The sequence below is a fragment of the Lepidochelys kempii genome, chromosome 25 (genome assembly GCF_965140265.1).
Source record: "Lepidochelys kempii isolate rLepKem1 chromosome 25, rLepKem1.hap2, whole genome shotgun sequence".
Taxonomy (NCBI): domain Eukaryota; kingdom Metazoa; phylum Chordata; order Testudines; family Cheloniidae; genus Lepidochelys; species Lepidochelys kempii.
The window spans coordinates 9,141,172-9,152,776 of record NC_133280.1 but is presented as its reverse complement, the minus strand read 5'-3'; the positions used below and the strand labels follow the sequence as shown (position 1 = coordinate 9,152,776).

The 11,605-nt window shown below is 55.0% G+C and overlaps 1 protein-coding gene across 3 annotated transcripts; it reads left to right on the top strand.

The window, feature by feature from the left end:
* Positions 1-1,086: 1,086 nt before the first annotated feature.
* Positions 1,087-6,351, top strand: LRG1 (leucine rich alpha-2-glycoprotein 1). 3 transcript variants are annotated; one of them, XM_073323853.1, is made up of 2 exons: positions 1,087-1,116; positions 3,899-6,351. In XM_073323853.1, the coding sequence occupies exon 2, from the start codon at positions 3,900-3,902 to the stop codon at positions 5,007-5,009; it is 1,110 nt and encodes a 369-aa protein (XP_073179954.1). In that variant the 5' UTR covers positions 1,087-1,116; position 3,899; the 3' UTR covers positions 5,010-6,351. The 3 variants fall into 3 exon arrangements, with proteins under 3 accessions (XP_073179954.1, XP_073179953.1, XP_073179955.1); XM_073323852.1 differs by lacking the exon at positions 1,087-1,116 and adding an exon at positions 2,867-3,031; XM_073323854.1 differs by lacking the exon at positions 1,087-1,116 and adding an exon at positions 3,372-3,624.
* Positions 6,352-11,605: the final 5,254 nt, after the last annotated feature.

The following is an 11,605-nucleotide window of genomic DNA, read 5'->3' as shown; positions in this document are numbered from 1 at the left end:
CTTGCCAGCCATGGTCCCCGCTGCGGGCTGCCCCTTTCCAGCACAACGCAAGCAGTGGCCAGACCCTGCCGTCCAAGGCCAGAAGGGAAGTGGCTGGCGGGGCACTGCCCATATAGCTCTGTGGCTAGAGGGGGTCACCCGCAATACCTTCCCGCCTGCCACGCAGGATGGGTGTGACGCCTTCTTGGCCCCTGTCCTGCCCACTGAGGAGGCGGATCCATCTGTCCACGTCGGTACAGGGCTCTGGGAGAGCCGTGAATTATTGATATTCTGCGGAAAAGGACCTAGGGGTGACAGTGGACGAGAAGCTGGATATGAGCCAGCAGGGTGCCCTTGTTGCCAAGAAGGCCAATGGCATTAAGTAGGGGCATAGCGAGCAGATCGAGGGACGTGATCGTTCCCCTCTATTCGACATTGGTGAGGCCTCATCTGGAGTACTGTGTCCAGTTTTGGGCCCCACACTACAAGAAGGATGTGGATAAATTGGAGAGAGTCCAGCGAAGGGCAACAAAAATGATTAGGGGACTGGAACACATGAGTTATGAGGAGAGGCTGAGGGAGCTGGGATTGTTTAGTCTGCAGAAGAGAAGAGTGAGGGGGGATTTGATAGCTGCTTTCAACTACCTGAGAGGTGGTTCCAGAGAGGATGGTTCTAGACTATTCTCAGTGGTGGAAGAGGACAGGACAAGGAGTAATGGTCTCAAGTTGCAGTGGGGGAGGTTTAGGTTGGATATTAGGAAAAACTTTTTCACTAGGAGGGTGGTGAAACACTGGAATGCGTTACCTAGGGAGGTGGTAGAATCTCCTTCCTTAGAAGTTTTTGAGGTCAGGCTTGACAAAGCCCTGGCTGGGATGATTTAATTGGGGATGGGTCCTGCTTTAGAGCAGGGGGTTGGACTAGATGACCTCCTGAGGTCCCTTCCAACCCTGATATTCTATGATTCGATATTAACAAGGAACAGGACGGATTGTTTTTCAACTTGCATTTTCCCCGCACCCTTGGCGGGGTGGGGGGGACTAAGGGAGGGGTCCCTTTAGCCGCCCTGCCTGTGAGTCATATGGGAAGAGTTCTGGAACGCAGACTCCCAGCGGGGCCCGGAGAACAGAAGCAGCCGGGTGAGGAATTCTGGTTCTTCATATTTATTGTAGCTGGGAGAGACCTGGGATTTAACAGAGCAGCAAGGCTGCCACTGGCTGGTCACGGCAAAGGTGGCACCTGCCAGAAAGTCGCTGGGCAGGATGTTTGTCTCTTTCTGCCACCTGTGGCCCGGTTGGAAGTGGCCCAGGTTTGGGGCTTGGGAGTGACTGGCCCGGGAATCCCATTAGGGGAGGGACTAGCTGAGAAATGATCCCCTGGAGAGAGGGGAAGGGAGGAAACTAGGCAGCAAAGAGCGAGAGAGAAACGGGCCCAGCTGACTCGACCTCAGAGCAGAGAAGAACTCCATGGCCAAGAACGTATTTGATGCTGGCTCTCGGACGGGACGGGGAGCTCGGACGGGTACAGAGCAGCCCATGCACTGGGCTCTGGACTGTGCTCTGTCCCAGGGACAGAGTTCGCTCACCCCATGGGTCTCCCCACAAGAGCGGACTTAGCCCTCCCACCCCCGCCCGCAAACACTGGCCGATCCCAACCGACGGCCCCCTGCTCGGAACCTCACTGGCTCACAGTGCCGCGATCACAGCAAGAAGGGCCCTTCCCCTGTCCTTGGACCCACCTGCCTCCGGGGACTTTAGGGGAGATATTCTTGATGCCCACTTTCCCATTTTGTGGGTGCAAACAGCACCCACATGTCTGCTCCCCCCAAATAAATTGCAGGCATCAGACCTGACTCTTTGCACCAGCAGCCACACAGCGGGTTAACCATGCCAGTCTGTGCCCACAGTTCAGATTCCGGGCTGCCGCCTGGCAAACATGGCCAGTAGCTACAATGCAGGGTTGGGGTGGGGTGGGGGGGAGGGACTGGGAGAACAGACGTTCGTTGCCCTTTGCTCAATGATTTAACTGCCCGATCCCCAGAGCTGGAGGACAAGGGGTCCAGAGCTGTGTTTGCAGACGAATTGTACTTGGGGATACGGGCGAGCAAACAATCATGCAAACCCCAGAAAAACATCCTCCCCCTCTCCCCCCCAGGTTCCAACCTGAGCAAATCCAGACCCAGAGCCAGGCGCGGAGCTGAGCTGGCTAAATAAACCACAGGGAAATCAACCACAAAAGCCCTTTCAATCCGCACAGCTGCTGTCATTGTCCTGGCAATTGCATCAATCAGAGATAAACATATTCAAAAATCCCTGCCATGGTAAACACTGGGGAGGGCATTGGAGGGGGGGGGGCCCTCGGGAATGTGTTTGTCAAGTTGCACTTTGCTCACTGGTTTAAGTGTGCCATTGCCAGGTGGGGGGAAGAGCGCCTGGCGATACAGGGTCCTCTCCATCGCTGCCCTACCACCAGGGCAGTCATTTGCCCCAGGGCACAGTGGGCATGACATGCTGCCCACTCAGGATGGTCATGCCCAGCCCCTGCTGTGCCCTGCGGTTGGTGACTCCAGGGCCCTGCGAAATTGGGCCCAGGGAACCAGAGCAAGGGACAGCACAAACCCCGGCCCCTCTGGGGAGCCCTTACCCATCAGGGGAACAAAATTATGGGCGGGGGGGAGGGAGGGCTAAAAGCGATCATAGGTGTTGGACCAAATCCTCAGCGGGTGTAAATTGGCCCCAGCGGGTGTAAATTGGCCCAGCGCCATCGAATTCAGTGATGCCATTGTCCAGCAGCTCAGGAGCGGGCCCGTCGCTCCTGCGGGTTTCGCAAAGAGGTGATTTCTCAACCAGGCAGAGCGAGGGGGCAGTTCCCAGAAGGAGACCCATGGCCGCCCTGCTCCCGCCCCTTCCCTGCTCTCCCAGCCCCAGGGCTGATGGGCTGGCTAACGGGACTGCTATAAAGAGCCAGCCCCTGGCACACACAGGACAGTGTTTCCCGGCGGCGAGGAGCAGCCAGAGACAAGGCTCAGCGAGGCGGAATCGCAATCAGGGAAAGGTAGATACGGGCTCGGGGCTTTTCCCAGGCCTGGCCCCGGGATAGTGCGAAGTACATAGCTATTGATTCCGGCTGGGAGAGTTTTAACTGCAGAGCAATCCAGCTACGCAGCATGCTGAGGGGGGGAGGGCCCTGGCGGAGGGAGTCGGGGCACACCCCAGCCAGGATAATATTCAGGAGGCCCCGATTCCCAGCAAGGATCAATGTTAGGTTAGGGTTAGGGGGACGATCTGGTCCCCCGTGTAAGGTTAGAACCAGTTGCCCTCTGCCCCCAGGGGCCATTCTGGAATAGGCCAAGCAAAGAGGTGCCCTGGCCATGCCCCCTTTTCTCATGTAATGTCCCCAGGTTCTGGGGCTGGGAAAGGGTGGCCTAGAGCCTGTGTGTCCCCCAGGGGTTCCCTTACTCTAAGGGAAACCCCAGGTGGCCAACCAAGGGAGCTTCGCAGCTGCTTTGCCGTGCCGGAGCAGGGCCCAAATCTGGCCCCATGAGGGATCTGCCAGCAAGGATCTCCCCTCTCCCCTCCAGCAGAGCGTCCTCCCAGCTGGGGGAGGAGGGGAACCTCAGCAGTGGGCCTTGGGCAGAGATTAAAAAGGTGAGATTCTGAATATGGTTGGGAGCCCAGGGCTGGAACAGCAGGGGGCAGAGGGTGGAGATGGAGGGGCATCGGCAGGATTGTGGGGGGGGGTGGGGGGTAGGGGAGGATCCTAGGGCAGTGGGGCACGATTGAGGAGCCCTGTGCGGGCAGAGGGAGTAGGGAGTTTGCTCAGCACCTGGCTGACTCTAGCCTCCCAGCTCAGCCTCTCCACTTCCCAGGTCCCTTTACCGCCGACTAGCTGTGATGGCCCAGTGTGTGTTTTTCCTTGCAGGATGGGCCGTTTGGGGATCGCCCTGTTGGCTGCACTCATGTCCTCCCTTCCCTGCTGGCTGGGCGCCCCCTGCCCACCCGTGCCCACCTCCAGCAACATCACACAATTTGTCTGCACCTCCCCGTCCCTCAGCAGCTTCCCAACCGGCTTCCCCGAGGAGATGCTGATGATCTCTGTGGAGTTCACCAACCTCTCCAGCATCGGCCCAGACGCCCTGCAGAAGCTCCCCAACCTCCGAGAGCTGCATCTCTCCAACAATCAGCTGAGGAGCCTCCCCGGCAGCCTCTTCCGGGATCTGCCAGCGCTTCGGGTCTTGGATCTCACCAACAACCTCCTGGAAGGCCTGCCCCCAGAGATCGTGGACTCCCATAGCCCTCTGCAGCACCTGGTTCTGAATGGGAACAGGCTGGGGGCCTTGGAGCCAGCGTGGTTCCAGACGCTGCGGGAGCTGGAGTGGTTAGATGTGTCCAATAACCGGCTGCAGGCTCTGCCTCCAAATTGCTTCCAGAATCTGAGCAGCCTGAAAAGCCTTGACCTGTCTCATAACCACCTGGGCAGGCTGGCCCCAGAGCTGCTGGCCGGCCTGCCCAGCCTGGAGAGGTTAAACCTGGAAGGCAACCAGCTCCACTCCATTGTCGAGCACACCTTCGACCTGGTGCCGCACCTTCAGTACCTCTTCCTCCAGCACAACAACCTGAGCTCGCTGCCCGCACAGCTCTTCGGCAAGCTGGGCCAGCTGGCCCTCCTGGATCTCTCCAACAACACCCTGACCTCGCTGGCCCCCTGCTTCTCAGAGCAGAACCTGACGCTGGAGCTGGATCTGTCCGGGAACCCATGGGCATGTGACTGCACCATGCTCGCCTTCATGCGGTGGGTGGCGGGCCGCTCGGTCGGCCTGTACACCCTCCAGCACACCCTCTGCGGGACCCCCGAGAACCTCAAGGGCCAGACGGTGGCAGCCGCGGCCAAGGACGCGCTCGTTGCTTCCTGCTCGGCTGCACCCACAGAGCGCCCGAGCCCCTGCAGCCTCCCTCGGGGCCACGCTTCCCCAGCGGAGCATGGCTGGCCCAGGTGGCAGCACCCAGCTCCAAGTGGGCAGCCCGCCAGCTAGACGTGTTGAAAGCTGTGGGCACTCCCAGCTTCAACTCCCCCCCTGCCACCAGCCACTGGGCCCCCATGGCATGATGATGATGATGATGATGATGATGATGTTGGTGCCTTCCTTACCAGGGAATCCCAGCAGGGCCCACCACCTTTCCCATAGGACTGGCCTTTCCAGATCAGGCCTTTCCCCATTTGCCGCAGCCAGCTCACCCCCCAGGTCACTGATCAAAGACCTGCCCAGCTGCAGCAAGAAGGACCATGGCGCAGGAGAACACCCCCACACACACCCACACACACTCCTCCGTGCTCTCCTCCCTGACCCCTTCAGCCCCTCATCCTTACAATGCCTCAGAGACAGGGGCTACCATGCGCCTCCCCCAGCCAGCTCTCTCACGCAGCCACACGCTCGGGTGGGATGGTCTCCACTCAGCACCCAACAGATTCCCTCTTCCCCCGCCAGGAAACCCCTCCCCAGCAAAAAGCCCAGACATCTCTTAGGATACTGTCGTCCACCTGGAATTTGTCCTTATTCAGGCACCAGCTTCCGAGCTTGGCACCCAAATCCCACGCCCAGCTCTGCAATCTGGCACTGAGTATCCTTGGAGGCACCCAGGAGCCTAAATTGTGGGGGTTGGGGGGGCTCTGGAAAGTTGGTTTTATAGGAAACAGCATGGGCTGGAGTTTAGCTCTGCAAGGGGTTGGCTTGGATCAGGGTCCCTGTCCTTGGGTAAGGTCCCCACCCCATCCCAAACATCCCACCGTTGTGCAATCAGCAACACATACACATAGCTTCCTTCTGAGCTGGCTATGGCCAGGGTTTCCCTTTCCTGCCCTTCCCCTTGGCCGGCCTCTTCAGAAAGAGATCCTTTCCGCCAGGTGCAATCTAATAGGACTGACCTGATCTGGCTATCAAGAGGAGTCAGCTCACCTCAGCCACATGCCTTTGATGCATCTCCTTGTAGAAGCAAAGGCAAGCAGTTGCAGGCTGGATAGATGCTCCCCCTACAAGGTCCAAGAACATGGGTCCCCCATCCCAGGCCTCTGTTATCCCCTAAAAGGTCTTAGGACCGGGCATCCCATCCTGGTCCCAAAGATCAGAGAAGTTTGGCATTGAAAGGAAAGCATAGCTCTCTAGAGAGAGAAATGTAAGCCATGACTAAATCCAGCTTCTCTGGTCAATGTCACCCTGTCCCTGTGAATGTTCTGGCCCTCATGATATGTTGATTGCAGCCGTTGTGTTTTTTTAATTGGAAACAAAACACTGAATGTAACACGTTAACGTCTCGCTGGCAAATTTATGGCGGAACTAGGGTCCTAAGGAAGGTTTAAATTAAACTGAATTGTTTAAAGCTGCTGCACAATTTGTCCTGATTTATCACGCCAATAAAAACCGGGAGTGAGTGGTGCCTCTGGACCCCAGAGTGGGTGGCTGGGCTTTTGTTCTATAAAGAGAGGTTGCTGGTTGTTGGCGTAACTTGAAAATAATCAAGGTGAACACGATGGACACTAAGGGGTCCCTGATTCGATGGGGGAAGGGAGAGGAGGCCAAGGGCTGATGCGGGTGAAGTTCAACTAGTGGCCTTGGAAAGCCCTCCAAAAGTCTGGATCCTTCTCAGAACTTTAACCGTCTGCAAACTCAGGCTGGGGGCCTCCTAGAAGCCGGTTTGTTCTTCAGATGATCCTGAGATGCAACTTCAGCACCTGCATCTGGACCCCCAGCTTCCCCAGAGTTCAGGGGTCTTGGCTCAAGGGGATCAGTTCAGCCCTTTCCAAAGAGATGGACCCAGTGGCCAAGGTCAGCTCCAGATCTCCACTTACTTGCCAAAAGGGAGTCAGAACTCCTGGGTTCTGTTCCTGGTTCTCTGCCCCAGCCTCCAGGGCCGGTGGCTGGCTTGCTGTAAGATGAGGGGTGATAATGTCTGTGCATGTGTATAAACACTCAGAAATCTACAGCTGCATAATGCCAAGTCGATATCTCTTCTTATTGCCACGAGTGACAGGCTTTGGGGCAGGTTTCCTCCCACGATCCCACAGTGCGTGGCCCCCCCTTCCAAACTAGAGATCAGTAATAGGTGCTGTGGGGGCAGAGAAAAAGGGGGAGCAAATGAGAGTGAAAAGCGTTTGCCGTTGGCCCAGTCCCACCTACAGTTCACAGTGCAGCATCCGTGCAGGGGCCACCGGCTGTGCAGCAGCCAGCCCGCGAGGGGCTTCCAAGCCGGTGGCACGTCACAGAGCAACAGGGCAGCACATTCCAATGGGCCCGTAGCTGGGCACCTGTGCCACTGGGGAGTGGGGGAGGGTAGGAGATCGTGGGGCCTGATTCTCTCTCACTTACACCACTTGTACACCCCAGTGACTCCACCGGCTTCAGGGAGGTTGCAAAAGGCAAACCAGGGCCAATGGCTGGACCAAGCTCCACCCCTGCTTGAGCTCGTCCATGGAAAGAGATGCTGGTGCCGGGCACCCTAGCATCATAGGGAAGCTAATGGGAGTTGAGGGCATTCAGTCCCTCGTAGGATCAGGCCCCAGACGCACTAGTGCTGTTATTATTACTGGCAAACCAGCCCTTTCCCTAACCCAGCCGGCCAGTGAAACACACGTTCACGGAATCCCCAGCAATGCCCCCGAGCCCAGAAATGTCCACACCATTTCCACTGCACGTAAGAGAAACTGAAGTCCCAGCGCCAGGCAGCCACCCCCGGCTAGCCCCAGGTGCTGGTTTACTCTGTCCCTGGGCCGTCAGGGCATCCGGGTGACACGCCTGCAGGGTCTGGCAGGGGCTAGCGCACAGGGAGCTGGCCTTCTGTTGTTCTTTCCACCTCCACCTGGCTTCTGTTGGGAACAGAGCGGTAATCAGCCAGAGAGGCCGCAGGAGCCTCTCAGAACAGGAGCGGGTGCAAGACGGCCCAAAGCACACAGGAGCAGACCCTCCTCGCTCCATTGAAGGGGATGCCCCAGGGGGCCTGACCCAAAGCCCACTGAAATCAGTGGAAAGACTCGGGTTGATTCAGTGGGTCTTGGATCAGGCCTCTCATCAGGCCACACACAGTCTCCTAGAGCAGTGACTGCCCCGTCTCTGCCCCGGGAGCAGCATGTCCCCGCTAGAGCGTGGCCCTGCTCGGATCTTAGGCCCCGCGTCAAAGCTGTCCCAGGCCAGTTACACCCACAAGCCCGTCAGCACAATGAGGAATGAGGCGTGGACGGGGGACCTCTTAGATCATCCACCTGTGGGGCAGGAGGGCAGGACTGACCCCGCTTTTCCAAGCTTTGGGCCAGTCCAGTTTTCAGTGGCTCAAGTAGGGGGGCTTCTATCGCCAGCACAGAGCTCCCTGCTGCAGGGGGGTGCTGGGACACCAGCAGAGCTCCAAACTGTCCTGCGGTGGGTCCAACTCCTCCTTCGTCTCCTCTGCGATACAACTGTCCTATCTCCTGCCCCCCTCCCCCGCTGGTATCGGCCCTAGGCACCTTCCCTGCTGCATCTGGGAAGCTGCATTTCAGGGCCTTGTAGTGGAAGTCATTGACCGAGGGCCCACCAGTGTCAGCAGCAGCACCATGGGGCCCTGGGACGCAGGCTTAATGTCTAGATGTCAAATATGCCTTGGATATCTGTTGGTTATAAGTTACTTCTCTGCTCCTTTTAATCAGCAGACTGTCCCCTCTCCAGGCAACTAATCACCCCCATGCATATTCCAAACTGTTAGCTTCCTCTGACAGCTACAGACAATGGGATCTATACGCCCATCTCAGCATGGGAGACATCTTGTCTGGAGAGCAGAACGAAGCTGAAGTTGATGTAGGTGAAAGGAAAACTTCAACCCTTGCCCAAGGAGTCTTTCCCAGCTAAGACTCCATAACTGATCTGTGGACAAAACTCCCATCACTCCTGGTCTAGCTAAAGAGAACTGCTACCAGGTGACAGACAAGAAAAACTAACTGCCTGTTTTTCTATGCAAAATGGCCATTGTGTCCCTGGAAATTACATTACGTTTCACAAAGGGAGTGGAGGCATTATAAATCACATAAGCTGTTTAAGGAATAATTTACTGCAGGACCCAGAAAAATCAAAGGCTCCAGAGACCAAACTTCCTGATACCCCAGAAGAACCCAAAGCCACCAGCTTTCCCCCCGACTGTGAAGCTGTACATGCCTCTGAAATCCAAGGGAGAGTCTTTCCATATGTGAATATCCTTCCAAGTAAGGTCTCTTGAATTGTAAGCCCTAAAGAATGAAATGCTTAGATGCAATCAAAGAAGGGGCAAACTATGCCGAGCGAATTTAGAGGGACTAGAAGGATTTTTGTTTGTAGAACTGCAGAAGCAATAGGAACGGTCTGGCACAAGAAGGAAACACAACACTGAAGGACACAAGCACTAACCAGGGTGTATCTTTGAAATATTAAAAGAATTTGCTTAAAGAGAGGGGAAATTCTATGATTCTATGATTCTATGAAATGCCAATTGGTAGTGGGGCTAAAAGAGAAACAAATGGATAGAACATATGAACCCGCAGGAAAAGGATCAAAGTCATGTGTTATACAACAACGCCGTCTATTGGCTAGCGATGGAAGCAGCAGAGAAGCTGTTTGGCAAGTGTCTAATACGAATCGGTTCTGAAACCAGCATATAAACCAAGAGGACACCGTCTGGGACCCCTGGGTTGACTGAATCCACAAATAAGCTGCAGAGTCCAGAAGTGCTATCAGACACTTGGGCCAGCCTCCTAGACAGCTCTCCCCTGTCTGGGTTACCAGGACAGAAGCAGTGTGATTTCATTTCACCGATTGTATTTCTCTTTGTGTTCTTTAAAATCAGTACCTGACGGTTCCCTCCTTCAGTCTGCACTCTGCACTCTCCCCACTGACATACCGGAAACCATATTTTGGATTTTAATTTTGAACTAAGCCAGCGGTTCTCAAACTTTAGCAATGCAAGGACTCTCATTTTGATTTATAATTTTTCAGGGATCCCCAAGTTCCCCTGCTCAGCCCTTGCCCTGCCCTCTTCCCCAAGGTCATGCCCCTGCCCCGCCCCTTCTCCAAGACCCCGCCCCCGCTCACTCCCCCCCCCCGTCCCATCGCTCGCTCTCATAGAATCATAAAAAGAACAGGAGGACTTGTGGCACCTTAGAGACTAACCCATTTATTTGAGCACAAGCTTTCGTGAGCTACAGCTCACTTCATCAGATGCATCACAGAATATCAGGGTTGGAAGGGACCTCAGGAGGTCATCTAGTCCAACCCCCTGTTCAAAGCAGGACCGATCCCCAATTAAATCATCCCAGCCAGGGCTTTGTCAAGCCTGACCTTAAAAACTTCTAAGGAAGGAGATTCCACCACCTCCCTAAGCAACACATTTCAGTGTTTCACCACCCTCCTAGTGAAAAATTTTTTCCTAATATCCAACCTAAACCTCCCCCACTGCAACTTGAGACCATTACTCCTCGTTCTGTCATCTGCTACCACTGAGAATAGTCTAGATCCATCCTCTTTGGAACCATCTTTCAGGTAGTTGAAAGCAGCTATCAAATCTCCCCTCGTTCTTCTCTTCCACAGACTAAACAATCCCAGTTCCCTCAGCCTCTCCTCATAACTCATGTGTTCCAGTCCCCTAATCATTTTTGTTGCCCTCCGCTGGATTCTTTCCAATTTTTCCACATCCTTCTTGTAGTGTGGGGCCCAAAACTGGACACAGTACTCCAGATGAGGCCTCACCAGTATCGAATAGAGGGGAATGATCACGTCCCTCGATCTGCTGGCAATGCCCCTACTTATACAGCCCAAAATGCCATTGGCCTTCTTGGCTACAAGGGCACACTGTTGACTCATATCCAGCTTCTCGTCCACTGTAACCCCTAGGTCCATTTCTGCAGAACTGCTGCCGAGACATTCGGTCCCTAGTCTGTAGCGGTGCATGGGATTCTTCCGTCCTAAGTGCAGGACTCTGCACTTGTCCTTGTTGAACCTCATCAGATTTCTTTTGGCCCAATCCTCCAATTTGTCTAGGTCCCTCTGTATCCTATCCCTACCCTCCAGCGTATCTACCTCTCCTCCCAGTTTAGTGTCGTCTGCAAACTTGCTGAGGGTGCAATCCACACCATCCTCCAGATTATTAATGAAGATATTGAACAAAACCGGCCCCAGGACTGACCCTTGGGGCACTCCTATTGATACTGGCTGCCAACTAGACATGGATCTATTGATCACTACCTGTTGAGCCCGACAATCTAGCCAATTTTCTACCCACCTTATAGTGCATTCATCCAGCCCATACTTCCTTAACTTGCTGACAAGAATACTGTGGGAGACAGTGTCAAAAGCTTTGCTAAAGTCAAGGAACACCACGTCCACTGCTTTCCCTTCATCCACAGAACCAGTTATCTCGTCATAGAAGGCAATTAGATTAGTCAGGCATGACTTGCCCTTGGTGAATCCATGCTGACTGTTCCTGATCACTTTCCTCTCGTGTAAGTGCTTCAGAATTGATTCCTTGAGGACCTGCTCCATGATTTTTCCGGGGACTGGGTGAAGCTGACTGGCCTGTAGTTCCCAGGATCCTCCTTCTTCCCTTTTTTAAAGATGGGCACTACATTAGCCTTTTTGCAGTC

What these genes read in the sequence shown, in the direction of transcription:
- LRG1 (XM_073323853.1), top strand. Translation starts at nt 3,900, where the DNA reads ATGGGCCGTTTGGGGATCGCCCTGTTGGCTGCACTCATGTCCTCCCTT.